At 44.5% G+C, this 26,452-nt stretch overlaps 1 protein-coding gene across 4 annotated transcripts; it reads right to left on the bottom strand.

Moving 5' to 3' along the window:
- Positions 1–3,779: 3,779 nt before the first annotated feature.
- On the bottom strand, positions 3,780–25,933 carry TAF5L (TATA-box binding protein associated factor 5 like). Of its 4 annotated transcripts, none has more exons than XM_086631556.1 (5): positions 25,898–25,933; positions 20,929–21,073; positions 15,911–16,015; positions 12,350–13,074; positions 3,780–5,720 (listed from the first exon to the last, which is right to left on the bottom strand). In XM_086631556.1, the coding sequence occupies exons 2-5, from the start codon at positions 21,068–21,070 to the stop codon at positions 4,923–4,925; spliced, it is 1,770 nt and encodes a 589-aa protein (XP_086487682.1). In that variant the 5' UTR covers positions 21,071–21,073; positions 25,898–25,933; the 3' UTR covers positions 3,780–4,922. The 4 variants fall into 4 exon arrangements, with proteins under 4 accessions (XP_086487682.1, XP_086487683.1, XP_086487684.1 ...); XM_086631557.1 differs by lacking the exon at positions 25,898–25,933 and adding an exon at positions 25,157–25,240; XM_086631558.1 differs by lacking the exon at positions 15,911–16,015.
- Positions 25,934–26,452: the final 519 nt, after the last annotated feature.

Below are 26,452 nucleotides of genomic sequence, written 5' to 3'. Positions count from 1 at the left end.
TGTGAACAGAAGCATCAGTACTGGGTGGGGGGGAAAAGCAATAACAAAGAAGTAGAAGTGAACACCATCAAGATCCTAGTCCCTGACACTCATAGCTTCTGCACCACCTCCCATCCCATTCTCCAGAGCTGGGGTAGTGATACCGGTACACTCTCCCCCTTCAATGGTGGGATAGGGGGATTCAGGCAGTTTCTTCCTCCTGTTCTCAGGCAGCGTCAGAGGAGCATTATCCCTGTGCTGACTGATAGGCTCAAACAGCACCAAACTCCATCAAGTCCTGTTCTTGGCTGATCCCCTGGCTGTATATGCTAAAATATTTGTGTTATCAGGCTTGTCACAAACAGAAGATCATGACTTCATTGAAGATCGCAAACCCAGGCAAAGAGAAGATAATTTTATCCTAAACAGATTTGGACTAGGTAGGAAAGCAGGGCTATCAATGAAATAAGCACAGCTCTGAGTTTTCCTTCCTTGTCTAACCCTCAGCTTGATGCAGCTGATCCCTCTGTTTGAAAAGAGGATGCATGTTTTAGTTACAGAGTAACACCTATGGTATCAAGTTATAGAAAATAGCTTCCACAGCTGTTTCGTTCAGGAATTTCACGGTCCCAAGAGAACATTTTTGCAAGATGACAAACACGGTGGATAATGCCTTGTTTTAAACTGGGCACTTAGAGAGAATATACCACCTTCTCTGTGTATGTGCAGGTCAGCGCTGTTGCCTAGTGGTGTCCAGGAAACAGAAAGCCAAACGCATGTTTAAAATTGTTAAAAAAGATTACCACTCCCAAGACAAATTTTACCAGTATTTTGTATTTGAAATTCACTGTGCATAGTGAGCATTGTTGAGTTATTTCAGTTTAGGCTCCTATCCAGTAGTGTTAAAAAAACCCATAGCTAACGTGCAGCATGACGGGATAGTCTTTGGCGAGGAACATCCAGGCAGTTAATTTAACTGTCACATCGGTGTCTCGTAATGGAACGGTTTTAGAGCCTGCCTCACCGTGAGCAACTGGACACTGCTCAGAAGGAAGGCCATTTCAGGACTTTGTTGAAGAACTCACTGAGCCTGGAGGACTAACAAACAGTCAGCCACAGTTGAAACGAGGTTAGAAAAGTAGCCTGAAGTCCTTTTTATTTTTCTTGGCGAACCCAAAGGATCTGTTAATGGAAATACCATTTCTGTAAAATGTTTTTAGACTTAGACACTTGTAAGAGGCAGCTTTTTCACAAAGGAACCGGAAAGGGGAGAAAGAAGATGAACTCCACCGTTTGGGAAGTTAAGGCGTTTAGACTGAACGGCGTGGCAGCACGTTGCTCAGGAGATGTCAGTGTTAAACGTGGGAAGGGCAACTTTAACATAGACCTGTGAATGGGTGTAGCAGTTTGTTTATTAGAGCAAATACCCTTTCCTTTCATCAGTATTCCCTGACTAAGCATGGACTTGCACTTCAGCTTTGTATTCACTGTGGCCTGGGAGTACGTGACACCTTTTGAAAGGCTGTTCTGCTGTTCATTGCCTTTATCAATTCAAGCGGGTTAGGCAACAGAAAAAAATTATCAGGTAATGGATGTCAAAACCAAGGAAATGCTTCCTCCCCCTCTCCCCCCCAAAAAAAATAATTATGGTGTAGAAGTTCTTGCTGCAGCAAACTGTGGAAGCTACAAGTATGAAGCTGATTAATAAAAGGGATGAGACAAAATTAATAGAAACAAAATCTATCAGGAGCTATTGCAGATACATAGCCTGCAGCTCTGGAGGTCTACTGAAAAAAAAACCCACAAAACACCACAACCCCAAACTAACAAACAGTGAGAAGATAGGAGTGTGCAAACCATGCAAAGATCGCTGTCTATATGCCCTCTTTCTCCAAGCATCTCCTGTTAGCCACTGCCTGTTATCATGCAGTGCCTGGTGAACTGTGCATCGTGCAGGAGGCGCATGAAGTGAGCAGAGCTTTGGAGGGGAAGGAGTACCCAGTTACATGCCTGAGAACTGTGTTACACAGACTCACAAGCAGCAACAGTCCCTGCTATGACACTAATTAATATTTGAGTGCTTAACTATGGCAACTTAAATGCTTTTGTGGTTTTGTGATATATATTTAAAATAGAAAAAGAGATCTGTGCAAATGCATCCCTATTTCTGAAATACACTGTTAATAGAGATTACAGTCCAAATTTTGCTAGACTTGATGGCATTCCTTCCTCCCACTCATACTTTCCTCCCAGTTCTGCCTTGCAATTCAGCCTGTCAATCAATTGCAGACATTTCTTATAGTCTAATTTCCTGGCTTCCTGCCTTCAAACATTGGCATTCCATGAGCACCAAAAACCGTCTACACAACACATGAAAGTTTATAGGTCTGAAGAGGATCATTAAAGATATTATTTTTCCAACACCTCAGAAATCATCTTTATGTCTTTTAGTCTATGTACATGTAGTAGCATTTGCTTCCCAAGTCTCTTTACTTGCTACTTTTGTATGCAAAATACTTCATAACCCAACTAATAAAAAGCCCAATTCCACTGTAGAGGTAAGATGTTAAAGGGAATCTTTGTTGTCTGCCCATCTCACCTTTATTTCCACACCCCCCCCCCCTTTTGGTTGCTGTTTGCTGTATTTCAGGACCAAAAGTCCAGCTCCTCTAAATCTAAACACTGCTCAGGACATATGGCAACAAACAGCAAGAAGAGTTCCAGTGAACACTGCTGAGCAATATCCTTCCTAGCTATTCACACAGGCGTTCAGCCAAGCACTTTGATACTTTGTTATGATACAAAAGCAGTCATTTCACCATGAAATCTTTGGGCTAGAATCCATAGAAATGAGCAAAACCACTCAAAACAACCATAGAGATTATCGCAGGTTGAAGAACACAATGCACTTAATGTGATGAGCAGTATCAGCTGAATAGATCTGAAGGACAAAGTCTCTCTAGAGACCTGCACAGAAAAAAGCATCAGCAATACCATCATCTCTTACTGTTTTTTTTTCAAAATGCCTCATCCTAGTCTGGGATTGTTGAGCTGCTTCATGCTTTTGATATCTAGCCAGCAGAAAATTAGCAGTGCCACTCCAAGCATACAGGAGTTTCTGGTACTCACGGAGCTGAGCCCCAGCACACACTGTGACTAATTTCAGAAAGATCAAACACTTTTCTGATAAAAAGTTTTGGTCATTTACCAACCTAAGTAGACAAAGGGAAAAAAAAGAAAAAGCAATTGTGAGCTGTCATCTAAACTCTTAGATTGTTTGGAGTTCTCAACAGAAGTCTCTTACAAAAGTCTAGAAGGTCTGAGAGAAGTTGAAGGGAATCACCACTTAATATTGACAGCCCGTCTAGAAGACATTAGGATTGTGCTTTTGCTCAAAAGAGGCATTTTAGAATGTCAAACTACACAGTAAGCATCATGCAGTGCTACAGAGTAAGACCTTTTGGTGCACAGCGTCAACCTCAAGGGGTACCTAGATCCTCCACACGCATTTCTGCTGACCTACAAAGCTGCGTCTATACCCTACTCCATGACCTGCCAAGTTAGCTCTGTGGAAAGCAAGTAGGGGAATATCAAAACAGCACATACCAAGTGAGCAAGACCACCACCAGATTCAGCTTCCAAGTGCCAAGCGGGCTCTGGCTCAAGCAGTGTAGGAGAAGCATGGTCCTGCTCTCTCCTTCCCATGCAAGCCAGAGAAAGTTTCCCAGAAAGGGACCAAACAATTATTTTTTTTTAAACTAAATGCTTTTAATAGAAAACAAAATACAAAATAACTCTTTCCAGAAAGCAGAAATATTTAATCTCTCCAAATGACAAACTAGAACGTGCTCTTTCCACAGATCCTTGTTGTAAATGCTGATGATTTATCTCACAAAGTGTTCATGAAACTGCTATTGCAACATTTTGAGAAAAATCCAACACTGGCAGAGCTGCCTCTATGTACGCACAATAATTTAGTAATACTATTTTTTCCCATGTCACTTTGTGTCTCTCTCTCTCCCCCCGTCCCCCTCTCCCTAGACTGCCAACTTCCATTTACGGAAATATTTGTGAGGTGCAGTGGTGGATTGACATGCCCTGTTTCTATTAGGAATCCAGACTTAGCCGCTTCGGTTCTATTGTGCCCTCCCTCCAGACAAGGCAAGTTGTTTACTACCCTTAAAGCCACTACCCCCACTGTCCTCCCATTTTCAAAACACAGTGCAACCAGATTCAGAAAGATTCCTAATTAATGGAACATAAATACAAGTATCACAGCTAGTACCAGAAACCAAACCCAAATGACAGTGCAGAGATGGGCCCCAACTGAGGTCAGATTTCCATCCCCTTACTAAAAAGAAAGATGGTATTTTCTACTTAGCTAGTCCAAAATATTCCAGAAGTGCTATAGGGAGCTGTAATATTTAGGACCACTATCACTGTAGAAAAATACATAATGTTCTTTTAATATAAGGGTCTTAAAATGCTGGTCCTCTGCAATACCAGGAAAACAAAAGCAAAACAAAACAAAAACCACTGGGCCAGTAGTTCTCCACACACTCAAGCCTCAGTTAACAGTAGGTAAGATGTGCCCATCAATCAATGCAGGATATTTAAGTGCAGGTCAGCAGCTTATCTGGTCGGCAGTTTCACTTGTTTGGATCAGGCTTTTGGTTTCCTCAAGCTACCGGATTTCCTCTCCTTTTTCTCATCCCTGCAAGTACAAGATTAGAACGTATACATATTTTCAGCACTCTTCCTTTTTTCCTTATTCCGTTCAACAGCACAGGCCTTTTTGTGGACAAGACGTTTTAAAGCATTTGCATTACTGAACATGCCTTTCAAGGGGGTAGAGGAAGAAAAGTGTTTCACAGTCAGTAATCTCAGCTTGCAATGGACTCTGGCATTCAATACACCCACCCGCTTCCCTATTAAAAAAAAAATTAATGTTCCTGATTTTCTTGTGCAATTCCAGTCACTAGAAGAAGATTACAGGCCATAAACTGTACGCTCAGTACATTATTCATTTGTCCGGTATATACACCAACCAGTTCACTGGAAGACCCATCTGCAGGGGCGTTGCAGTAACTGTTCCGAATGTCCCAGACCCGGACCGAATTGTCCATCGATGCCGAAGCAATTAAACTGCTGTCGGGGCTAAAAGTAAGGCTGGTTATGTTGTCTGTGTGCCCCCTCAGTTCTTTGTAAAGAGTTCCTGATGCCAAGTCCCACAACTTTAGCCGCTGGTCTTCACCTGCTGATGCCAGGTACTTACCGTTGGGAGAAAAGGCAAGTGCCAGCACAGGGCCACGGTGCCCGGTGAAAAGACGCACCGAGTTGCCTTGCTGAGTGCTCCATAAGCGCACAGTTTTGTCCGTGGAGCCTGTCGCTAAGTAGTTGGAGTTGGGGTGGAACTTGACACAGTCTACATCCGCCAAATGGCCTGCGTATATTCGCAGCGGGTACGTCCGATCAAACGACCAGAGCCTGGCAGTGCGATCGTGGGAACCACTGGCAAAGTACAGGCTGCAGGGGCTAATATCCAAATCCCAGACAGGATAGGCATGTCCTTGGTATAACACATTGTTTGTAAAACTTCGGAGGTCCCAGTATCTGATGGACGTGTCCTCAGAACAAGATAAGAGCCCCGAACTGTCTGAAAGGAACCTCGTGCTATACACGGGTCCACAGTGTCCTCTCAGGATCTTCATTTCTGTGCCTGCGCTGTCATCCTCTTCCTCCTGGTTGGGGAGGAGAAAAAGAAATAAGAAAGGAAAGTATGTTTATCTGGTTGAGAAATACAGGAACCACCATGAGAAAAACAGGCAGGTGTTAAAACCGAAGACATGTGGCATGTTTTGTGCAACTCAGACACAAACATTGCCAGCGCATTTGCTGCATCTAAGTTAATACTGAAAGAGATGGGGAGATAAAGGTTTTATCTTCATTTTGGGTAGCCTCATGCTCACTCCACAAGGCACCCTAACGTGGGACTGCATGCAAATAGGGAAAAAAGGAAGTATTTTATACTTCTTGTTAAAAACATACGCTTGTTCCCTATCCACTCTCTACTAAACTTTTGGCTAAGATGTTGAAACAGATCTTGGCATCTGCTCTTTTGGTGTGGTCATTATTGGAAATGAATCTCTCAGTAGAGAAAAAGAAACACAGATGTCTTAAAAGGCAGGAGATGGAAAGACAAAGCATATTTGACAAGCTGTCTGCTGGACATTCCTTCTTAGTCCCACACATAAACCAGAAACCCAGTAAGGCCCTAACATCTATTTCTCTATACAAGCTCCATCCAGATGCTTTCACATCCTCACCCTTCAGGAACAGCAAATGTATGCAGCTTATTTAAGAAAATGATCTGTTTTGGGGTAGGAGAAGATTAATAATCACAAAATGGATGGCCCTCCAATTCAAGTAGCAGGGCAGATAGTCAACAAGTAAAGGCTTTCACGTTTAAAGACTCCTCAGCGAGCCGTGCTAAAGGAATCTCCCAAAGGAGGGTAAGAGTCTCTGAAAGTCTACTCAAGTAGCATCTCTTGGCAATCACAGGCTACAGGCTGCAAAATTTTCAACAAGTCTCAACTCAAGAGAGCGTCCTTGCCCAACAAGATGGGGTCTCAGTGACAGAGCGCGAGACAACCATGGTTTGGGGCACACCTGCGTAGTAGCTCAAGACCACCCTTCCTCAGGGCTGTCAGGCAGACGTTCTTCCTCAGTACTGAATCAGTAGCACTCATCCACAGACAATCCCTGCACACCAAATGCAACACAACGCCCTTTTGTTTGTGAGCAGCCCCTTTATCATCACAAACTGGCCTGCTTCCTGCTGAGGGAGCACTTCCTGCTGCGAGAGGAAACCCAATTCCCCAGGGCTGCCGGACTGCTGACAACCAGCAGAAGTCCAGTGCGTTGTGAGCAGCTCTCTTGGCTGACATGGTATCTCCCATCCCTCTGACCTCAAGATGCAGGGATGGTTTTGCTTCATGCTTAGCAATAGTCCTGAAAGCCCTTCTCCTCCAGTGGTTCCAAGTCTCATGTCAGAGGTGAGAAAACTCTGACCTAACTAGCTCGCTGCCTTTCTCCCTCTCAAGGGTGTGTCGAGTGGCAGGCAGCGGGCCGTGTTTGGCAATGCTAATTCTCTTCGGAGCAGTCAGTGCCCATGGGAGCTGTATGATGTGGCCGAGAGCCAACTTCATTTCTACTATGGAGGTGAGGCAGAGAGAAACTGCAGGCTCTAGCATGCAAAGCCCCATTCTTATTCAAATTGCTTTTTCTACCTCAGGTAGAGCACTGCTTGGTGGAATCCACAGCATCTTTGGGCTATGTTACCACATTAAAGGTGAGAGGCTAATACCTGCAGCATTTTATACCATTTAATTATGACCATAAGATTCCTGACAAGTTACCAGTGAAAGCCCATTCAAGTTACCTATATCATACTGTAGTTTCTGTAAATCCTGCAAGTCCAGGTACTTAACTTTATGCCTTCAAATTCATACAGGGCTACTTCGGCTGTCTGCAAGCACATACTCTTTCCCTCTTACAAAGACCGACTCTTCTTTTCTTGTATGACAGTAGCAGCTTTTTGACAACGCCTTCTGCAGCATTGAAAACCACACTCCTATTCGGTCACAGGTAGCAAATCTTATCTTTGACTTCTGTTTGACACCTACTTAGCATAACAACTGTACACTGCTGTTATAGCTCACCGAAAACAGTGTACCTATAATGCTTCTGAGTTACTACATTTTCCATTTCGTCCCTATCCAAGTTAGTCTGCTGACCAGATTAACAAAGTAGATGGAAGTGCAGCCACTAAATTACCACTTCGCAGAACCAAGCTTCGTTTCTTTGTCAGATCAAGCATGCTCTTCCTTGCATCCCTCAGCTACTACCATGTAGGTGAGCATTTACAGCAGCTATAAAGGTTGCAACCTGCGTTATAGATCAGCAGGGAATCCCTCTTCATAGTATCTTTTCAGGATTACAATTTCACACACCAAATATGTTTCCTCGATATAACATAACCACTGGGCACTACCCAGATATCCATTAGCTCCTTCTGAAGTGGCTGCTGCTGCAGGTTAGCATGAATGATTTGTATTTCCTTGGAATGGACAAGAAATTAATTTATATAAACTTATTTTAATCAATAACCTACACATACACACTAAAAGCTACCTTTTATTATTTGTACTATCCCTTTTGAAAAGAACTATCAAAACAGATTTAAAGTAATAGGATAGAGCTGAAAAACCTACCGACACTACTAAAGTGAACTAAAAATGAAAAATTTACTCTTTGACAGTGAACAGGAAGTTTTCCTAAGCAAGTACAAGACTCCCCAAAATTATACTAAGAAACCGAAAAGAACAAAAAATATTGGCATGTTTTGTTACACAGGACCAAATGATACACCTACGGACAGACCGCCCGACTACTCAGCTATTACTTAGATCAATAACGGATTTTGCATGACAGTCATCTGGACCCAGAAAAATTTACTGCTGATGCATTTAACCTTGTAAGCAGCAAACATTACCTAGCTGACAAAAATTATCTTGATCTTCCTCCCAGCATAAGCCTCATGGCAATGAGTGAGCCTCAAAAAGTGACAATGACAACTTCAAAAAACCAAAGCAAAACAAATCTCACCCACCTTCACTCCCCCCCCAATTAGTAACAGGTTTTCCTGAGTGTTTCCATCTCTCTCATCCTGCAGTGCTCTTAACATGCCAAAAAAGAATATCTCTTAGCTGCTTACAGTAGGGCATCTCTGTCATGGTTTGAAGTGGGGGGGAGGTCCGGGTGGCAGAAGCTGCCCATCAGACCGGACTCCCATCCCCCTCGGGGCTTGAGCCAATCGGCGCCTCTGCGAATTGCCCTATTTACGTCGGACAAAGGAACCGGAAAGGTGTGTGCCTTCGCCCAGGAGCAAGGAGAAGGGAGGGGGGCACGGCCCCCGCTCCCGGCTCCCCGCCGGGCCGGCGGCCTGGGCCGGGCCGGGCCGGTGCCCGCTCCGTGCCGATGCCCGCCCCGTCGAGGATGGCGGCGGCGGAGGCGCTTGGGGAACTCGGGGAGAGCCCCGCTGCCGGGGCGCCCACCGGGCCGAGTTCACCCAGAAAGGACTGAAATCTAAGAGAAACGGCCACACAGGTAAGAGGTCAGTGAAGATGGAACGGAACAACGTGTGCCGCGGCTGAGTCCCCCTTGCAAACAGTCCTCGGTGGAACAAGCAGAGACCCACTCGCAGCCCGTGGAGGACCCACGTCGAGAAGAGATGCCAGAGCCTGAGTACGGTACGCATCTAGAGTCCGTGGGATGACCCCCACCGATGGGGAGGTGTTTCATTAAAGGAGATGCCTGAGCCTGAGACTATTGTGAATCATGGGCACAGGTCGAGGCGCATTTACGCATCTAAGTCTATATGACGACGCATTTAAGGTCGATATGACGACCCACACCGGATCGGCCTAACCCACGACAATATCCTAGCAGGGCAAGATGAGGGACTAGATACCATGGGTCTCTTTGCAGGACATTTCTACCTGCTCCTTCCAGAATTGTCTCCCATCTGCCATCCACAAAGGTGCCAGCATCATCCCCGCTCGCTACCACTTGAAGGACAACTGCCACTTAAAAGCAGAATCTTAGAAGCAGAGCTGAATGGGGTCAAGTCTTAGTCTTCACAGAATTTAAAGGCTGCCACTCTTGTGGCTTGGAACAGAGAGTATTATTTTCTGTTGCTGATTTATGTAGTACCAGCGATGAGCATGGCAAAATTGCAAAGAGACAAACAATACGTCCATTTGCACAGCTGCAAAACTGCATGTTTACACTGGACCTTAAGTAAGAGAGATTATAAAGTGGCATTTGTGAAATGCTACTATAAAGAAAATGGAATTACTTTATCCCAAAATAGTAAGCCTCTCCTATTTCCAAGAAGCAAGACAAGACTGGTGAAGTGCACTGAGGCATCACACTGAGCAAAATTCACTAAAACTACACCTAGTAGATGACTTTGACCGTACTGACACCAAAGCTTTACATGGTCTACAAAAAAAACATCGTTTTTCTAACACTTTTGCCAAGTCTCATCCTCATTTATACATGTATATACAAAGAGAGTTAATAAACCCAGTAGTGTAGTTCTAGTGCCACCCTGAACAAGATCTACTGAAATTAGCACAGCTTTAGACTTCTGTATCTTCCTAAACAGAAGGACCCATTTGTTTGCAGCAAATCAGAAACCAAGCTGAGGATTAATTATTTGAGGCACTACTATTTAAATACAGTATCCAAAGCTAATTACACAATACAGAAATCAACCAAACAAAATTTAGAAACCTTACAAAACCCAGCCACGTTTAACATCCCGAGATGTTATTCTCTAGAACTCTATGAAGTAACGTCAAAGCACACACAGAATTTCTGTTCTTTGTCAAAGTTTCCATCAGATTTATCACTGTCAATTGCTGCTGATGGTACCGCAGTGACAGTCTGAAACACAGCACCTGTTCACACTCAGCTGCATTACTGATGACTGCAGCCTCATCCGGGGGGTCTTGTTTGGTCTGTCTCAGTATCTGCGGCACCCAAGCGAGTGCTGGTCTGTTCCCACCTGAGACCCAGTGGGTGCCTGTGTATTTTCATTTAGGGGTCCTAGATACTGGAATTTATTTCCTTTGTAGTCAATAGGCTTTCATTTACATTTGGGACACGTAACCAGGTGATACCTGCATTCAGGCTGGTATCACCCCCTTGACTTTGAACTCCTGGTCAGGTCGCTATTTGTTTTGTCAGTGGTGAAGTTTTTCAGGGCAATGACAACTTTGATTTGTGCTGGTCTTCGACCAGTTTTTGGTTTTAGATCTGTGCATAAATACTGCAGGATACACAAAATAGCAAATAGCCAATGAGAGCCTCTTGTACTCAAGCTTCCACAGCCATTTCCTAATACACGTACGATATGGAAGTATGAACCTATGTGCCAAAAAACCATAATACACACTCCAGATAACCTCATGATGTCTCTTTTCTGGAGTCTAGAGCCAAAGGAGGTGACTTGCTGATTTAGCAGAGAAATTCTCCTGTCTCAGGTTATTGCCATTTGGTTTCCATGACAGGCAATACACACAGTCTTGTGTCCTATGAACTCTTGCAGCTTATAATGAAAACAAGTCCGTAGCTCCATCTTGGGCTTGCCTAACCTATTTACCTGCTCACTCCCAGAAAGGGTTAACCTGGGAAGCCGTGAGCATGCCGCTGTGCTATCTCACCTGGAAGCCTGCCTCTAGTTCTCAAGCAGACTGACAAAGCAATCCCTGCCCACAGATCCCTGTGTATAGCAAGCTCTCAGCACTCCTGCAGAATAAACAGAATCCTGCCACTAGGTATTTTTTATGAGAAGAAAAAACAGTGGGAAAAAAGATGTTTCTCCTGCTAAACACTGAACACAAGAACAAATGAGGCTTTTCCTTTTCTTTTTTTTTTTTGTAACTCTTCAAGAGGGGAGGGATTAAACAAAGGTAGAGTCACAAATTCTGATCTCTAACCAGATATAAGATGCTATGTGGGCAGCTGTGGTGAGGGGAGGAAGGGCGTGACTAGAAGGCAAAAGAAAGAGTGAACAAGAAGATGCTATCTAGCCTGGCATGTGAAGGCACACACATCTCTGTCCTTGTCTCCAGCACTACAGAGTGGGAAGCCTCTTAAGTTTCAACATGGCAGATTCCTTAACAGAGACATTTTGCATAATTTTTCCATGCTAACTCTTCACTTCTGATTAATGTGATTCCTTAAATACAGTTTTCCACTTAGGCATCCCTCCTTCTTCCTGAGGCCTCATATCAGCCTCCTTTGGCTCCTTCCTTACTTTGACTTTATTTTCCTCTTTCTGAACCTCTCCCCTTCTCTCTTCCCTTCTGACTGGTTGTTCTGAGCTGCTTTCCTTCTAGTTCTCATTCATCCCTGTTTTTACTACCCGCATCTCTTTGTTTCATCTTCCCATTCATAAGAAGGCTCCATGCTCCTCAGGAAAAAGAGCATTCTCTAGTCACCCGTCATTACTGCGCTGCCTGTGTACTGTCATCTGCTCAAGGATAGCTGGAGGAGGGACATCAGCACCTAGGACTAACAGACTATGAACCGAGCACAAACTCATTGCACCTCAGTGCAGCATTTACAACCACTGCAAGCAAGACGCCAGACAAGAGCAGGCTACAAAATTTGTGTGTCAAGGCAGGTGGGTTGTGCAACAGCCTCACAGTCCCCTAAGACGTTACCAGATTCTCCACAACGCGTGCCCCAAATACCTCAGCAGAAAGAGTAGAGAGGGAAAAAAAAAAGGTATCCAGACCTCCTCATCCAGGATGTCACAAGCCAGGCGGATGTGGGACACATCAACGAGGTGGGGCTCAGATTTTAACTTCCTGGAACGCAGGCTCCACAGCTTCACACATGAATTATCAAACCCAGCGGCGAGCAGCTTGCTGTTCGGTGAAATCTCTGCAGTGTTCAGCAACTGCTCCGTGTTATAGAAGGCATAGAAACAGATGGTCGTTAAGGAAGGGGGTCCGTCCTTGACACGTTTAATGCTGTCCTGCAGTAAATCCAGCGCTGCCTCGTTCTGCAGAATGGAAGCCGGCACGTCGCTGGGCTCCAGGCCGTTGCTCTCATTGCGCGAGGAGCTCCCACCGGCGTAGAGCTGGTAGTCAGTCCTCTTGGCGGGCTGCACATCCAGGTGAATGTGCAAGGTCAGGACTTTGCACAGGGCGTTGTTGTTGTCACTTTGGAGGTAGCGAAGAAGGTAGTTGTAGCTGTCCTCTTGAAGGCGGATGACGTACTTGTTGTCCAGAAAAGCCCGGAGCTTCAAGTTGGACAGGATATCTTGAATAGTCATGGTAGTCTGCAACTGCTCAATGATATCCTTCTGGCTGGCATTCTGCAAGAACATGCCATGGAAGCGGCTGTAAAAACTGTCCACTGTGCTTTTTAGGCCATTCTGGACCATGTTCAGGTGGAGGTAGACGAAGAGGGGATACAGAAGAGGCATCACTTCATGGCTGTGCTGAGAATCTGAATCTACATAAAGAACAGCAACAAACTTTGAATGATTTCTCAATCCACTTTATATTGGGAATAAAACAGAACAAGGACAATTACTGCAAAAACCCTTGACAGTGGCATCAGAGATCAAGCAAGAGGAGACTTTTGTTGGCGCTTCTAAGTGAACCTCTTCTGTCACCTAAAAGGGATACACAGTACCTATTACACATCTGAAGAGAGATTTTCAAATCAGTGAGGTATGTTGTCAGAACAAAATGCAGAGATTTCAAAACCCTTTTTAGGTATGGGCTAGCTATTAAAATACCACCTCAAACTACATGACAGTTGAATTTTTCCTTGACTTAAAAACTATGTCCTCTGTTTACTGCAATAAATGGACTTCAAAATTTACTCATTATATTTAAAATAGTATTTAACATTTTAAAATCAAAATAATTTACCTAGCTTGAGCGGGCCTGAACTTTGGTGGCTTTTTTTTCCTCTCGGCTTCAGTAAAACTTGCATGTGGTACTTGGGATGGAACTGATTTGTCTCTGGGGGAAAGGAAGCTTCAGTTTCCAAAACGTACTGCAATATGCTGTGCTCTTGGTTTATTTCTGTGTCTGCTCATGTGCACGCACTCTCTCTCCCTCTCTCTGCCAAGGCAAATCCCAGCAGTAATTCCTAGTACACAGTGTAACAAACTCCCGATTAGGCTGTGCCGTACCTTGCAGGGACTAATCTGTGCAACAGCTCCACCCCTCCTTCACCAGCTTCTTGGGGCTGTTTCCCTCCCACGTTCAGCCGGCTGCAGGGAGCTGTAAGGAGCAGAGCCCTGCAGCAGAACACCACGGCAGTGTGCAGGGCCACAGTAATGAGTTTCTGGAGGCCCAAATGGTCTAAATTACTGGAATAAAATAGGCATCGCTGATCCTCAAACAGCATTGCTGGTCTTCAAACAGCATTGCTTCTTTTCAACTTGTTCTTCCCTCCTGCCACTCACAAATGCATACTCTTTTTTTCCCCTCTTTCCTCAGGTTATTTTTTCTCTTCTGTTGAGAACCCATCCAGACTTTCTCCAGTCCACACTGTGCCTCTCTCCCATTGCTATATGAGTAACTACAGAGTGTGGTGTGCAGTGCATACATGCATATTTGCATACTTAGGCATCATTCTCTTCTCTGTCCCACTGAAACCGGGCCAAAGCCAGTGAAACTAGTGGTCTGTATGTAGCAAAAGCACTAAGCAGCTGCAAGTGCTCTAGTTCATAAATGCAACAAGGGGAAGGACCTCACACTGCAGTGAGGAAAAAAAGGAAGAGATGGCAAGTTGGCAGAGAAAGAAACAAAGAAAGTGTTCCCCATGAACATATGAAGAGAAGTTACGGGAGCCAAGTCTGTCTAGCCTGGAGAAGATTAAGGGAATCCCTAACTGCTGCCTTTACTACTCAGTTGGACATTATGGAGGAAAGAAGAAAGCCTCTTCTCAGAGATTCTCAGCATAATGGACAGCAGGCAAGCTGCTGCAAGGGAAATTCTCACCAAATCACTCAGCCTTGCAGCTGGGACCCAGAGGAGTGGGTAGTACAATCTCCACGCTTTTTGATTTTCAAAACCTGGCTGGACAAGGACTTGAGCAACCTGATCAAACTCTGACCTTTCCCTGCTTTGAGCAGCAGATTGAACTAAAGACCTCCAGAGTAATTCCTGAATTATTCAGTGGTCCTAGTCCCCTGCCCACTCCTCAGGGACCCTGGGGACAGGCATCACCGAAATGGGAAGCATCCTGCTCTGCCTTGTGGCTGGCTGGCAAGTTACACACATTAATCGTTTATTTCTGCAAGGGACTAAGAAATCAAAACCGAGCAAGAGGGACAAAAAAAGATGCAAACAGTCGACCTGAACACCGAAACCATACTCTGCATCTCCCCAAGTAATATTCAAGCCACTGAACAGAGCAATCGTACTTCTCAAAAATCTATTAAACCATGTGGATTCACCCTCAGTACTAAAGTGCAATGGTGTCGAACTGCTCTAGGTGGCAAGGCTAAGACTTCACTGTTTTCTGCCTCTGCCTTCCTGCCTCCCTCCCTCCCTCCCTCAATTTCCCTTCAACAGATATTAGAAATATTAAACCCAGTGTTATGCGAGCTGGGATCAAATCCCTACACTGGACAAATGTAGACCTACCCAAAGATGGGAGGAGCAGCAACCTGACTTTCCTTGCTAATATTCTCTAAAAATCCATTTGCTTTCTTCTTCCCACATCTGGGACTCATAGAAGAAACAAGGACACTCCCAGGAGTCCCTTTTACTTTTTTTTTTTAAAATAAATTAAAAAAAAAAATCATTATTGCCTTCTGCATCACACTACAGAATGAGATTTTTTTTCCTCTCTCTCATATACCTCCCGTCTCAAAGCCAGTAGAGGTAAATTTAAGGGAAAAATTCTCCCTTAAAAATCTAGACCATCATAAAAAGAAGCCAATTATGATAAAATTAAAAACTCTAATCTAGGAGACAGCAAAGAACTCCATTAATTTCTAAGTTACCTGCCTTGCACGTAAGACTCTAATCTTCTTTCTTGTCCTGTATATGTATGATGTTGTCGAGAAGATTTACACATATACAAAAGCTGAATGCTTGAACAAGAAAGGGCAAACAGCTATCTACAAAAGTCAAAGGTACTCAGCACTCAGGCAACAAAAAAAAAGAACAATTAAACATTTTTAATTGTAGTATCGGAAATCTCAAAACTAGAAATTAAAGGATTGTTAGAGACATGATTTTTAATTTTATTATACTGTCCTTTACTCATTGAAGTGACGAAAAAATATCAGCTACTTTCTTTTTCCTTGCTCCCTGATATTTACCTGTGAGAAAATTGCGTAATCGTCCAAATTGTACTTCATATTGCTGTGGCTCCGCCAGGCACGGAGCTGCAGACACAACGTTGGCACAACCAGATTCAGATTGGACTGTGAAATAAAATAAGTAAAAGTAAGAAAGAACGTAAGGAGTTCTGCATGTATGTCTGGAAACAAAGCTTCTCATAAAATCCAAGGTAATGCAACAACCAAGGTGACATTTCATCTTTCAAACTGTCCAGGGATGATGTAGTCCGAAGCATCTAAACATAGCGTTAACAACCTAGACAGATCACGAACGAGAAAGTATACCGAAAACTTAAAAAAAACGCTTAAAAAACCTTAGCAACTCACCTGCCTCCCCCTCTAAACACATTGTCAAGTTTTCAAATACAACCTTAAGCTCCCAAGAAACTCAGAGTTAACACCATCACAGATCCCTTCACAGTTTTACAAGATACTCAGCAGTTTTACTACTTTGCATTCAGAAAAGCTGAGGAAACGGATCTACAACTTTCTCCAAAACAAAGTTTATTTTTCAGCAGGACCCACCACCCATTGTGGACAGAAGGTCTGCAGTGACACTACCTCAGGGTCTCAAATTCCTTGCCTCAGTTACTATAATTTACTACAAATTATGATCGTTATCCTTTACTAGTCTCCCTGAGGTCGTGGTGAAAACACGTTGAATCTCTAAGCAAACACTTGTTTTTAATCAAAATGTGTCCTGTTTGCTGAGGATTTTAGGTTAAAGGGCAAGTGGTATCTGACCACAAAACCAGTTGTTATAGTCTCCTGAGACAGTGTTAAACTGATTTCCAAAACCAGTATCAACTCTGGTAAAAAGTGGTTCTGAACTATTTAGAAAGGGTGACTTTCCTTTCTCTGGCACCAAACCTTTGCTCTTCTGCTAACCCTTCAAAACTCGACAGTGGACTTTGTGCAAGTTTACAGACACCCACCCAGATACCTTAAGCACGTACAAATACCAGTAATTACAAACACAAGTTACAAAATTTACGTTTCTAAACTTTAACTAATATATTAATTCATCTGCTCTTCTAAGAAAAGCACAAGAGGGCAAGGAGTTTCACTCCGTTTTCCTCTCCTAATCTCTTCTTCAATTCATAACTATTTTCCCTTCCACAAAGCCTACTTTTATTACTCTCTCTTTCAATACCTTCAACTTCTTTCAGTCTTCCCTGTCCCCCACTGCTTTCCATCCTCTCTCATTGCCTTCGTGGTCCTGATTGATCGCTTTTTGTTCCAGCATTTGGTTCACGCACAGAAGCACAACTCTGACAGCCCTGGAAGTCTATGAACAACATCATCAAATTTTCACATGCTAAAGAGAGATAGGCCAGCCTCCAGCTCGACTCAATGCTTCTCATTAGAAAGAGATCAGCACATGGTGTACAGGCAGCCTGTCACTTTTCTCCCCTCTCTCTCTGGTTAGACACAGGTCTATCTCGCTGGAGCTTATGGAAACACAGGAGGTATGTTTACTGACTCTCCAGGGCAAGTTGAATTCAGCTTCAGAAACAGAGAGCTGGGCTGTGCTTATCATCTCCTCTTGGAAAAAAAATAAATACAGATTCCAGCACCAATACCCTATCTTCACTCAAATCAGTTTTGAAATAAATATACAAATCAGTTTTGAAATAAATATAACCTGTTGAACGGTACAGATACACTGTGCTTTTTACAGTTTCTCCCTGCTTCAGAAACTCAAAGCCGGTAAGAACTCCAGGCTCACATACTGGTATCACTTAAAGGCTAAAGTAAAAAAACTCTGCTATTTGGACTTAAAATCTAATATAATCTGAATTCAGTGTGAGAAATTAAACTGCATGCACGGACACATAGTAATTCAAAAATGCTCAGTGACAGTTTTCAGTATCACACATACCACCCATTGTAAAGCAAAGAAAAACAAGTATGAGGGCCTGTCTTTTACGCTGTGTCACAGGGTTACACACAAGGGTCAACTCTGAGTTCTGGTGGCCTCGTTTCGGCAGGAATGGGAATGACTTGCCACCTTGCTCGTGTCATGCAAGCACAACTTACCGTCCTTGGCTTTATGAAGTGCTTCCTCTGTGCCACCTATTTAACTCTCTCTCTGTATAAGCAACTTAATTCCAACATTAAGATATACTTCATGCTTCAGAAAAAGGAACACCATCTTTGGCTACCTATCCTGGAGCAGTCTGACCAGGCAATCATTATACCCTACTGTTTCAGTAATGATGCTAGAGCTCGTTCCCATCAAATGGTAAACGAACTCTACATATCAGACAGTTACAACACATTCAAACTCTAATTCTCTTCCTTCCCAAAACTTTACACCAACCATACATGCAGAAGAGAACAGGAGCTCAAGTGATTCCAAAATAAGAGTAAATTTTTGGGCACATTTTTCTCCTGGTGGAAACAGAACACTAGCCATATCCTTCTAACACATCAACAAATCTACCATAGTTTTTTCTTTCGCACTTTCCCCAGTGGTGGTAAGAACATCTATTGGAAACATCGGCTCCTTGACTTCTCCCAGTAATCGCGGCCAGCTATGTGACCTGACAGCAAATTCAAAGGAACTCGCTCCTAACTCGGGGATATGGACAGTAGCCTCCTGGTCTTGTGTGTTGGCTAGGAGTAGCATTGCTTCCAGCTCTTTCACAACAACTGATTCCTCTTTCATATGAGTGTGATGATGTATAATTTTACATTATTTCAGATAGTCCTGTGGGTTGATAGCATACTATGGGCAATATTAGAGGAATCTGTTCCTTAAGTCACTCATTCTGTCCTCCAATATGATTCTAGTTTTCTACAGAAAGAGATAGTCACGAGGAAGCTCTGTGCTGTATTTTACTGCAAATGCAATCAGACAGCGTGCTAGATAGTCTCATCTGTGCTCCCTTTCCCACGGAAGGCTGAACCAGATCATCTTTTGAGGTCCCTTCCAACTTGGGCTGTTCCATGATTCTGTGAAAACAGAGCTGTACAGAAAGTATATGAAGCACTGGAGAAGGGCTGAGCGGAAGAAACTCTGGAAGAAGACAAAACGAAATGCTGAGGTAAGTCTGAGAAACAAAACTGTTTAAAACCAAAACTAGAGGACACTCTTCACTGTGAAAGAAGCAGTCAGAATCGAAGACAGAAGTACGCAACTCTCCCATTTGCAACTCTCCCGTTTATACAGGCTGGTTAATTTAAAAGTCAAACAAAAGACAATAGATGAAGAGAAAAAGCAAAGTGAGTTTTGTTAAGGAAAAAGCAAAGACCTCTTCAGGCAAAAATATCTGATCGCTTTCCCCGAAATAAAGCAATGCAGGCTTTAGAATCTGGTCAGTTTTTACTCAGTTTGCCAAACTAAGATGACTGCAGTGGAACGTATCTTCAGCCTCTGTTGTCACAGTTAAGCACATGCTGGGTTTTTCTTTTGACAGTCATTTCACAGAACTGCAGCGTACTCACTGACAGCTTACTATGAGCATATTTGACAAGAAGTAGCAAGTCGCTGAATACATGAGAGCAGACCATTTTCAGCCCTAATCAAAACTGATGACTAAGTTCTGAATCACCAGCCACAAAACCCTTGCGCTGGCAAGAGGATATCGACTAATAACAAGAAATTTAGTAACAACATTTGGTGGATGATTAGTAAAAAGACTCATTCACACTCTTTACTGAAACAATTTTTTTTTCCTGCATGATGCCACACGCAAATGCAAGGGCTTGCAATCCCATTCGTTTCTCCTACTCAGAGATACTCATGTCCTCCTGGTATAGATTGGTCCCAAATTCTAATCCCATTTCAACACTGACCTTTCTACCCACCTCTCCTGTAAAACCTCCCATCAAAAACAATTCAGCATTTTACTTCGGTTTCATTCCTTCCCCATCCCCCCTAGTATTATTTCAGGGAGTTGCAACAAACTTCCGATAGTTACTCTGAAAACAGCAAGGAAAAGAAAAGTACTAAAAAGATAAAAGTCACTTCTAATAACGAATTATTACCCAATTTCCTTCAGGCTCCTGAGGGAGTCAGCCTGGACATTTACCCACAAGTCACTCATCTTTGGATTGTAACTATGGCAAAATACTCCAGAGGTGGAAAGAGCTATTTTGGCATCCAATCTTAACTAGCTACAAGCACAGTCATACAGCAACTAATGTTTTGTCAAATCAAGTTGTATGACAAGTAACTAAGGTCTCTACCACTCTGAGCCTGGGATACTGTCACAATCTAAGCTGTTTCATTAACAGAAAGCATTTGCTCCTTGCACTTTTCACCCAAAGGTCAGCCCAGTATTTTCTACTACTTTAACAAGTAAATTTAATCTTTATAACCTCCACATTGCTTGCATCTTTTCAATATTTGTACATGCTCAAGCAGTGCACTATAACAAAAATAATAATTACAATGAAGGCTGTTGTAGACAGGATTTGAAAAGCAGATAGCGTAACAGGATTCAGAAGCCTTTAAGAAAGAGGAGAAAGGGAAATGCAGGGAAATAAACTGTCTCATCCACTGAAGGTTTTTTGTTTTGTTTTTTTATTAAGTGAGCGGAACTTTCACAACCAGAAAGCTGACTAGGCCAGAGAAAGAAATAGCTTGTATCACTTCCATTTCACACAATATAGCTCTCCTGGAGTACAAAGGTACAATAGATTTTCCTGCTTCTACTTAATCCTCCATCTATGTTCTTCTCACCTCCATCCCAAAGTACCACTACTCACCAGACTTCGTGTTCTTTGAGATGCAACACACACATTTTCCACTACCCTGACCTGGTATTTCAGCCTGCTGTTTCACTGACCATGAGTCTCACCTTGTTCTGCTTTCATCCACGTTTTCATTTTTCAAAAGTTCGTAACTCACACCAACTTCACACTGGGAAATTTATTTCAAAAGGAAAGCCGTCCACACATGCAGACAAAATCACGTAGTTGCCAATATACATACTGACACTTGTCACAACTCTGCGAAGAAGCACACATGGAAAATATGATAGGATTACCTGTGAGATTAGCTGCCATCTCTTCAGCAGTCTGACACAGCCTCAGCCCTTGTTTTAGGGGACCTTCAGAGTCCACATACTGACGGCGCTTGAGGTAGCAGGACACTGCCATCTGAATCTGTTCTGTGCGTACGCGTTTCATGACCTCAAAAGAAAAGAAAGAGATGATAAGAGAGCTCTTGCTGTGTAGGTATACGCCATCAACATACATGAAAACTGACAGAAGACAAATAGCTCAGTATTTTCATTGCAGAAGTCGAACAATTTCATTACCGAAGTATTAAAAAATACCTTTAGGTATTTGCCTCAGTACTAAGGCGTAACTAGACACTTTGAATCAGATCCCTGATGATATTTTGCTGTCTGATTCTACTAATTTTACTGAGGAATCAAAAGTACTTTTGATGATTATGGACTAAAACCGCAGTGGTGAGCTGAAGCATTTGTTTCTGTTAAAAATAACTAATAAAAAGGGAATTTTCTCCTCTTTGCAGTTTGGGTATTCTTCAGTCATTTTCTGATTTCTCTGTTTGACCAACCAACAAAACAATTCCAGAAGAGTCAATGGAATGAAAAATTAATACACAAATAGGGAAACTTCAGAATCATAAAGCTTTAAATAGCACACCTATCTGGGGAGCCCAAGAAGCAACAGTTTATTGCCTGAACTTAAAGGTTAGAGTCAGACTTCTGGCACTTCAGTCAGTTAAGTCCCCCCCAAAAAAACAGGGAAATTAGAACAAAAGCAGAGCCTTCTATCTTTTTCACCTACCCCAGCCTATCTAGACTTCCCTCCTTCAAAAGTTAAAAAAAAAAAGCATCCTTTGAAGTTTCCTTTACATAAATTTTGAAAGCCGTCCTCACAAGCACCACTTGGTAGTATCTCAAAACCAAAAGGAGCCCGATGCTAGCTTTTAGCCTCTGGCTTGTAAAAGAACCTCAGTAAGATGAATGCTATAGCTCCCTTGCTATTGGAGTAGTCCCTGCCTGCCACCAATTCTTCGCAATAGCCATTGATTTTACACAGAAATTGAGATAACCTAAAAGGCTTTAAATAAAGCAGAACTAAGCAGCAGTTTTATTCTACCAGAATAATAGTTAAAGCCTGTCTCAAGATAGTTCTACACTGTAGAGCCCCACTACCAAAGCCTGCGTATGTTTTACAAGTGCCCATTCTTTCTGGTTTGAGTAGCTAAATCTGATGGAACAAAACTTCTCAGAGGAACAGACAAGGATTCCCTTCCCCCTCTTGTAAGAGCTATACTTCTAACAAAACGACAGCTTTAAAAATATGATAATAAACCAGCCATTTCTAATACCCATGCACACTTTGATGCTTATCCCAGTTGTTAGAACAATAAGGCCTCTGTGAAGTTCCAAGCAGATGGGGATGCAAGGTCCTAGCAAAAGTTACTTTAAACGGATATGTAGAATTGCGAAGCCTTCACTAGATTTCCATTTTTTCTCACAGGTGAAATAACTGTTGAGGGTGGGGAAGGGGCATCAACAGGTGTGGTTTTCAAAGCATTTCCAGACAGACCCATTAAAATCATGAGTTTCAACCACAACTTTTTCCACTCCAAAAGAAAACTTCCTTTTCATCTTCCTTGCAATTAAAGAGATTACATCTGAGACTTGCACTGTCTCAAATATAACACTTTTCTGCTGCACAAAACCATAGAAAAGATAGAATTCTAATGAAGACCATGAAGAAGGGCAGTCACAGAGATGGACCAACATCTTGGCATCCTCCTAAAAAAACACCCTTAACTAAGCTTTGCAGTGTATCACGTTACCATTCTGCGTTTCAGCAAGCAGCACGGGCTCACGTACAGGTGACTTGCCCAGGTCCGCGCTAACGCCTCTGCACGCAGTCTGCCATACAGCTTCGGTCCGGGTAGCGACTGAGTTGTGTTTGAGATGCTCTCATTGATGCTTATTTCAGGTCTAGAAACCATTTTGGAGAGTTCGCATCTAGACTGTTGTATTTGGCTTACAATCCAAATGAAACTCACTCCCAAAACGGCACGGAACGGATTCAACTAAACGTTTCTGAAGTGGTTTAACTGTGCAAATCAGCCTCAGGTCTGTGGTTCAATTGCAAAGACAGAGCATCTAGAAACATCCTTGCCTATACTTTTTTGCTTCAGTCACAAGATCAATTTGCTCTACATTAGATTTGGTGAGAAAATCCTTACTCATTATGGCACAGCAGGCACGTACAGATAATTCCTCATAAACTCATAATGAATTGGAGAAACTGAAAACTGGTGTGTGAAAGATGCCGAACTCCAGAGGACCCTTTGAAATGACAGTGACAAACAAGAGGAACACCGAGATCAGCCTTTTCAAGCTGCTGAACAAGCACATGACCAACAGAGAAAATGGTAAATTTTAAATGATAGGCAAAAGAAGCAGCAGGTTACCCAGTAGTCTCAAATTCCAACATCAGGATTGGACATTTTAGCAGCAAGAGAGAAGGGCCTGGGAAAGGAGCGGTTGCTGGCAGTTGATTCAAGTCCAAGCTTTTTCAGAGCTTTGGGGATAACAAAGAAGCCTGTTTCTTCAGCCAAGATTAGCAAGGTGGCATTTGCAGATTGCTTTATGCAATCTGTACAGTCTCTTGCTCCCTTCACATACCTTGTATACTCCTCCCAGCAGTCACAGTAGTGGGTGTTACGAGCAGTATGTCTAGGAGATCTCTTTCCCTACTCCCAGGTGACATAACAGGAACTACCTTACAGGAAATGCATCTTCACCAAGAAACACCTTTTGGCATCAGACAACCTATCGCCCCTATCTTCATTTCAGGTCTTTGTTTTTCGTTCACTTTGCCTTTATACTTCACCCTCAGTATTACAAAGAGCAGTATCACAGGAGCAGGGAAAGTGTTTGTGAAAAGCAGAAGAAGAGCAAAATCAACATTCCTACAAATATGTTTTATCAAGCCCTCAAAATTAGAGTATATAACAAAATAAACATAAGGACGGCCTGCCAAAATGCCTTCAACTGGGTTCGAGCTGAGCCAGTTGAGAACAGGTCAATGATGCAGACATTAAAGGCAAAAAAGGGCAAGTCTCCCATTTTAACCTCCAATCACTTTTAAGACTCTAGCTCTCATCGCTGAAGATAGTCTCCAAAACATGAAACGAACTGAAAGCGTATAGTGATCCCTGTCCTTGCCTGCAGAAAGCTTGAAACAATTGTTCAGAAGTCCCAGCTTCCTCATTCTCTCTGTCTGTTTGAGAAGAACAATAAATACTAATGCCATTAACTATTTTTACTGATAAGCAAAATACATAAGGAAAGACAGAAGAAAGATTACACCAGGAGTCTGCACAGCTACAACGCAGCATCTCCTGCAGCGTCACAAAAAAAAGAATACTAAGTTCATTTTTTTTGAGGAACAAAAACCACTGAAGAAATTCAGAGCAGGGGTTGATCATACAAAACACATCACAAGTTCCTCTTTCCTAGATAAGCTGGAAATTAGCTGTGTACTAAGCATTGGGCCAAGGAAATTAATTTCCTGCCTATGCTACATCTCGGGTACAGGTTTAGGCAGATTCCACGGCCTTGAAATATTACCAGTGCAAGCATACGAAAGGGAGATTGAAAACTAGTGTTGGAAACGCTGCTTTTAAAGATCCTGCATTCCTGTCCTGACACTGGGACAGCAGTCTCTTCCTTCCAATAGACCTGTGAGGGAAGACCTGTGAATATTAGAGAAGAACCAAGGACAAGCAATCTTAAAAGCCCCTCAAACCAATAAAACAACTCACAAAAGCACATTTCAAATATTCTCTAAGACGTGTCTCAGGCCTCAGTGATGGACAGAGAAGCACCATCTTTCATCCCTTATCATGACAGGTGAAATCTGGAGTCTACCAACGATACTAAATCACCTAATTTTTATGACATTGTGACATTAAATTAATCTAAGATTAACAAAATTTCAGAATAAACAAGGTAAGGATAAACTGATAACCGTGAACTTAAAGCCAAGGGACTTCACACGAGCAGCAGCTGCAATTCAGGAAAACAGGTAAGTAAACACGACAAGTTGACACGAAGACTGGATGCATTGGTGGTGCAAAACAGGAAAAGTGCTGGAGATAGCAGGAACTACGGCGAAGGCTTCTGGCTGAGCAGCAGCGGTCATGCCAAGAGGCAGAGAGGAAACAGCTCGGATTTTAGAAGAGCCTGCATCCATTTGCATTGGACCTACGTTTAGCTCACCATCCAGGGATCAAGCTTTGCCAATTCCACAGCGTTTTTCGGGGTTTTCTTCCCCCTGAAGACGGAGCCAAACAGCGCACTTCACCCTGGGCGCTACCTGGGCAGGACGCGCTTTACTCCTGCCCACACCACCGCACCGCCACACGCCTTCGGCCTCCTCCACCCAGCCCTTCCTCCTCGGAGCAGGGCCGCCAGGCCGAGCGCCGCTCGCCGTCGGGCCCCGCGAAGAGGAACCGGACCGACGCCGAGAGCCCCGCGGAGCCGCTCGCCCGCCCCAAACGCGCCCGGCGCTGCCGCTGCCGCCCGGACGGCGCTCCCAGTGGGAAACCGAACGGCGCTGGCTAAAGGGACGCGAAAGTGAAAGTCCTCCCTTATCAAATTTAAAACAAAAAAAAAAAAAGAAGCGGGAAGAGAAACGGTGCGATAAGAAGCAGCTAATTAAACCCACGCATTTTCAAGGGAAAAAAAAAATGATGAGGAAAGTCCACCCCGCGACCCCCGGGCGCAGGGAAGACGCCCGGCCATGCCCTCACCCCGGGCTGCCCCCGAGGGCCGCGCCCGAGGCCCCCCCGGCCTCCCGGGAGCCGCCCGCCGGGCCGGGCCTGCGGGCCTCCGCCACGAGGCGGCCCGGCGGGACGCCCGGGGCCCGCTCCCGCCGCCGCCCCCCGCCCCGGCCCCCCGCGGGCCTCGGGCCGCGGCCCCGCACCGGCCCCCGCTCCCCGCCACTCACTGAGCATCGCAGGCGGCGGCGGCGGCGGCGGCGGGAGGCGGGGGCTGGCGGGGCCGGGGGGGGCGCTGTCACTGCGCCCAGCGGCGCCGGGCGCTGCCGGCGGGCGCGCCGCCGCTGCCGCCTCCCCTGGGTGCCGGTGGTGGTGGCGCTGGCGCGGCCGGTGCTGCCCGGGGGCCGGCGGCTGGCGGCGGCCGCTCCATGGCTGACTGACACACGCCGCGGCGGGCGGGCGGACGCGGGGGGGGAGAACTGGGGCTGGGGCCGCCCCGCGCGCAGGCGCCCTCCGGCCGCCAATGGGCGCGAGCGAGCGAGCGAGCTCCCCCAGCACAGCCTCCCGCGATCGGCGATCGGCTGGCGCTGCCTGGCGGGGACAGAGGTCGGCGCGGAGGGCGGGTGGAGCGTGCGGCGCGTGCGGCGCGCGGCGCGGGCCCGGCGGGACGGTGAGGGCCGGGGGGAACCGGGGGAGGTGTAGGATCCCCGCGAGGGGCACTGGGGGCCCGGGGCCCGGTGACGGGGAGGACTGGGGAGCGGGCGTGCCCGGCGGAGGGGGAGGCG

This window comes from Tauraco erythrolophus, chromosome 2 (genome assembly GCF_009769465.1).
Source record: "Tauraco erythrolophus isolate bTauEry1 chromosome 2, bTauEry1.pri, whole genome shotgun sequence".
In the NCBI taxonomy this organism is placed as follows: Eukaryota; Metazoa; Chordata; class Aves; order Musophagiformes; family Musophagidae; genus Tauraco; species Tauraco erythrolophus.
This window is presented reverse-complemented; position numbering and strand designations above follow the sequence as displayed.